We start from the raw sequence: 5,304 nt of genomic DNA, 5'->3' as shown, positions 1-5,304 counted from the left end.
AAAACTTGAAGATGAAGAAAACATTCACTACAAGGGTTTGAGATGGTCTTACCTAGTCCAAAACAAGAAAAATCGCCCCTTGATGCCTTCTAGAACTCAAGATGGACCTCCTCTCTCTAGGGTTTGGGTGTGTTCGTGAACAAATTTGAAAAAACAAAACTTTGAGACGAAATGAAAATGAAAAAAAGTAACTCAGGTACCAAAATTGTAATATGCGCTTAGTTTTATAACAACTAAAATTAGTATCGCCATTTTAGCTGGGAAGAGAATGGAAGCTCTCAACTCCAACAACATCAGAATGAACAGATTCAGAAGGAAACCTACAAATAACCACAGATCAAAGCAAGTCCTCTTCATCTCTCTCCTCGCAATCTTCTTCGTTCTCCTCTTCTGCTTCTCCAACAAGTACACCATCAACTCCCTTTTCCTTTCGAATCCCCTAAAAAACACCCGATTTTCCCAATGTGGCAAACTGAACGAAGTTCAATCCCTAAAGAGACAGAAATTCCTTTGGTACGCACCACACAGCGGGTTCAGCAACCAGCTCTCCGAATTCAAGAACGCCGTGTTAATGTCGGCCATACTTAACCGGACACTGATTATTCCTCCTGTTCTGGATCACCACGCAGTTGTTCTAGGAAGTTGCCCAAAATTTAGGGTTTCTGATCCAAAAGAGCTGCGTTTTGCCGTCTGGAATCATGCGATTGAGCTTATTCAAAGCCGCAGGTAAATGAATTTAAGTTTTTTTCTTCTAATTGTTATGAACGATTTATTGCTTATGAATACTATAAAGATCCAAACTTTATATTCAATTTTGGATTTTTGTATGTCATTACTGAATATGAGATACAAACACATTCAGTTCATCTGTAGTCGGTGATAAGCTTCAATATGTGACTGCTGCATACTTGATTGCAGATATGTATCAATGGCAGATATCATTGATCTTTCATCATTGGTCTCTGATTCAGCACTTCAAGTTATAGATTTCCATAACTTTGTATCCCTATTTTGTGACATCGATTCCAACTATTTCTGTGTTAAAGATTCAAGCATCATCCAAGATTCCTTGCTGGAAAAACTAAGCCAATGTGGATCTCTGTTATCCGGATACAGTGGTGATAATAATGAATGTGTATATGCTGTAGAAGAAGATTGCAGGACAACAGTTTGGACATACCAAAGAGATGGTGAAAATGGGGTACTTGATTCCTTCCAACCAGATGAACAACTCAAAAAGAAAAAGAAGATTTCATTTGTCAGGCGAAGGAAAGATGTCTATAATGCCCTTGGTCCTCATTCAAGAGCCAAATCAGCCACCATTTTGTCATTTGGTACCCTTTTTACAGCTCCATATAAAGGGTCCGAGTCATATATTGATATCCATGAAGCTCCAAATGATAAAAAGATACAATCTTTAATAACAAAGATTGAGTTTCTTCCATTTGTGCCTGAGATTTTGGATGCAGGGAAAGTATATGCTTTTCACACAGTGAAGTCACCTTTTCTATGTGCACAACTTAGACTATTAGATGGGCAGTTCAAGAACCATTGGAAGGGTACCTTCGAGGGTTTAAAACAGAAAGTTGATTCTTTAAGGGAAAAAGAGAGATTACCTGTTCATATCTTTGTAATGACGGATTTGCCCTTGAGTAACTGGAGTGGAACTTATTTGGGGGATTTAGCAAATGAGTCGGATTCTATTAAGTTGTTTGTTCTTTCAGAGGAAGATGAACTGATTAGAAAAACTGCCATGAAAATTGTGGATAAGAAAGATTGTGATATGAGGCCTCCTGATATTCTTTTACATGTTGAAGAAAGTGTTTGTAGTTGTGCTTCACTTGGTTTTTTTGGGACAGCTGGCTCTACCATTGCTGATACTATTGAAATGATGAGAAAGAAAGAAATATGTTCCAAGTAATTCCATGTATTTGATCAATGGAGATTACACAAACCTAGAAGATGGATTTTATGATTTTTTGTAGACATGTAAATGATGTATAATTTATTTTATTAATAGGAAACAATCCCACCTTATTTGAAATCTGAACTTGTCCAACATGAGCTTGATAGATGAAAGAGAAAAAAGGAAGGGTGGTTAGGTTTTTGGTTATCACTGTTTTTTAGAAACTAATTTTTCAGAATATCTTAAAATTGTCAAATAACAGATTTTATGTTTTGAAAAGGTAACCAACTCATATTTTTTGTATGATTACTTGTTATATTGCAGGTTGAATAAGTCTCTCTCTTAAATTTTATACCTTTGTCATAGATTTTAGATTGTGTTAGGAATTCTTTTCAAATATAGTATTTTTTTACAACTTTTTTTTTTCTTTGAGGGAAAAGGGGAGATTGCCTGTTCTAACTTTTTTCCAACTTTTTTTTCTAAAACTTCTTTTACAACTTTTTTTTCCAACTTTTGCATTGCTTCATATACATATTAGTAAACCAAATTTTCTTGTTGATTCGTTGTTTTATTATTTCTTCCAATTTAAAAAAGTATTTGCCATTTCAGCAAATTTAGGTGCCACACAGTCGGCAAGAAAAAATTGTTTACTAATGTATAAGAAGCAATGCAAAAGTTGGAAGACAAAGTTAAGAAGATGTAGTAAAAGAAGTTTTTAAAAAAAGTTGGAAAAAAAGTAAACGAAAAAATCTTATAAACCATTATCAAAAAGTTGGAAAAAAAGTAACTAAATTTGGGATGAATTTCTAACAATATTTAAAATCTAGACCAAAAGTATACAATTTGAAAAAGATACCGATTCAACTTAATAACAGATAACCATACAAAAAAGAAAACATGAGTTGGTTAAGCTGGTAGTGTCGAGTTCGCCACAGTCCACCTCAGTCAAAATGTTGTCCACCTCGCTTTGCCACCATATTGTGTGTGTGTGTGTGTGAGAGAGAGAGAGAGAGAGAGAGAGACATGCTCGGCCCATGCCACACCACCAGGGACGGTGTGTGCCACACCGTTAAGCCAATCTATTCCCAAAACGATGTCGAAACCATTAAGTTCGATAGATAATAATTCATCGTGGAACTTATTCCCATTTAAATCAATTAAGATGTTTTCATACGACGGCTAACAGGTACAAACTTGCCACTAGCAACTTCGACTAATAAAGCATCATTTAGTCTAACAACAGGCAAAGCTAATTTTCTACCAAATTCATGCGATATAAAGGAGTAATTGGCTCCAGAATAAAAAAAAAATTAGGCAGGCAATTCATTTACAAGAATGGTACCTGAAGCGACATCAGCTTCTTCTTTGGCAGCTTCCAGTGTCATCTGAAAGGCTCTTGCTTTCGGCTTTGGTGGAATGTTGGGTCTTGCTGCTTCCTTCTTCTTAGGGCAGTCCCTCGACATGTGACCCTCCTCACCACAACCATAGCAAACTTTCTTGGTAAGTGCATTCGTTGGCATAGTGCACTGGCTTTCCACATTTAAAACATGTGACCACCACTTCACACTTTCCATGATGCTTCTTCTTACATTTTTTGCACCATTTCGCTTCCCCTCCTCCTCCTCTCGAACTAGACTTCGAGAACTTGTTTTTTCTTGTTGGACCCTGAAGTTCCATCGAACTTCCTCTTTTCACCAACCTCTATCCTTTCCAGACCCTTTTCTTTCTGCTGGGCCTCCACATTCTTAGCTGCTCGAACAGCTGTTTTCAGAGTAGTTGCCATCTTGACTGTCGCGCCAAAGTCGGCAGGCAGTCCATTAGCGAACCTCTCAATCTTGGAGAGTTCCGTTGGCACTAGGTACGGAAATAACTTCATTTTCTCAGTGAATGCAGTAGCATAGTCATCCATGCTCATCCTCCCTTTCTTCAAGTTTTGGAACTCATTGTTCAGATCAATCAGATCTATCTCTGAACAATATTGAACCCTTAGTTGTTCCAGGAACTCCTCCCATGACATTTTCAGGGCTTCTCCTCGTGGCATAGTATCCGCCAACAACTTCCACCAACTCAAGACTCCAGTCTTCAGTTGTCTAACTGCAAAGACAATCTTCTGTTTGTTGCTACAGTCGCAACTTTCAAATACCATCTCCATTTCGGAGATCCAATCCATAATCTCAACAGGCTTTGGGATTCCAGAAAGACTTGGCGGCTTGGCGCCCAAGAAATTCTTGTATATTCGCCCATCCTTGTTGTTTCTCCTTTCCGGGTCGTTCCTTCGTTCTCCTTGAGTCCCAACTTGACTCACCATGCGACTATTGTTCCCTTCCTCCGATTGCTTGGGAATCAATTCGGGTTCCTCAATAGGTATGATAGGCTCGTCCCTATTATCATGCAACATCTATCAAATTTCATCCCTTTGTTCGGCTAACATAGCCCGAATCATGGATTGCACTCCAGCCATGGTGATCTGTTCTGGTGTAGCAGCTTCAACAGCTACTTGTTGAATTACAGGCGGTTGATTCCTGTTCTCGTTAGCGTTTCCACCACCGCTTCTTGTTATCGCCATTCTTGATCTATACACCAAATAAGGTGAAATTAGATCTTCATTCGTGAAAGATATTACGATCTTCCATATAACTCCGAAACATTTACATGTTAGTTCTAATATCGTCGTCATACGCTTAAAATCCTAAACACATAAGGATTCCAGATCTGGTCGGCAACAGACCATAGATCCGAACAAACAATATCATATACGGCAACATATAACATTTAGCACATAAAAGCATTTTAGGCAACTTTCCTAAAATAAACTAGTGCTCGTGTCTAAAACATAACAGACACACATCTCAAAATCTTCATTTAACATTTTAAGTTTAAGTCTAGAAATCCTACAAATTCCTAGTTCGCTTAAACTAATGCTCTGACACTAACTGTGACATCCCCAAAATCACGGCCAGAAAAGACCATTTTCATTTATGCTTTTAAAATAATTTCAGAGTAAATCCTTTTGATTTAAAAAGAGTTGCGGAATTTGTTCCCAATAATAAAACATGATAAAATGATATTTACCAAAGCATTTCATAAGGAAATGTATTTTCGTTATATAATCAAAACTCGGAATGTCATGTTCCGATACAGACCATAAAGCATAAACGATAACATTACAAGTCATTCAACAAATATATACATATACAGACTTGTAAACAAAACAACTTGATGATTCATCCATCTTATGCCCTTGCGCCACTTCCTGTAATACAAATAAACTGAGTGGGTCAGGCTTGGGAGCCTGGTGAGCATATAGGGTTTTCAACCCATAATAAATAATTATATTTAATTAATCAACCAACAATAACCCGATTACCCATTCCCGTTATCCTCACTTTACGTCCCTA

General features: G+C 37.4%; 1 protein-coding gene across 1 annotated transcript; it reads left to right on the top strand.

Moving 5' to 3' along the window:
• Nucleotides 1–245: 245 nt before the first annotated feature.
• On the top strand, nt 246–2,044 carry LOC111912058 (O-fucosyltransferase 30). The gene is made up of 2 exons (XM_023907812.3): nt 246–726; nt 919–2,044. Exons 1-2 carry the CDS (start codon nt 269–271, stop codon nt 1,919–1,921), a joined length of 1,461 nt encoding a protein of 486 aa, XP_023763580.1. The 5' UTR covers nt 246–268; the 3' UTR covers nt 1,922–2,044.
• The last annotated feature ends 3,260 nt before the right edge of the window (nt 2,045–5,304 follow it).

Source organism: Lactuca sativa, chromosome 6 (genome assembly GCF_002870075.4).
Source record: "Lactuca sativa cultivar Salinas chromosome 6, Lsat_Salinas_v11, whole genome shotgun sequence".
NCBI classification, from domain to species: Eukaryota; Viridiplantae; Streptophyta; class Magnoliopsida; order Asterales; family Asteraceae; genus Lactuca; species Lactuca sativa.
Note: the sequence above shows the minus strand (reverse complement) of the source record. Positions and strands in the feature narration are given on the sequence as shown.

What these genes read in the sequence shown, in the direction of transcription:
- LOC111912058 (XM_023907812.3), top strand. Translation starts at nt 269, where the DNA reads ATGGAAGCTCTCAACTCCAACAACATCAGAATGAACAGATTCAGAAGG. An exon ending in GAGCTTATTCAAAGCCGCAG is followed by an intron (nt 727 to 918) that starts GTAAATGAATTT and finishes ACTTGATTGCAG; the next exon opens with ATATGTATCAATGGCAGATA.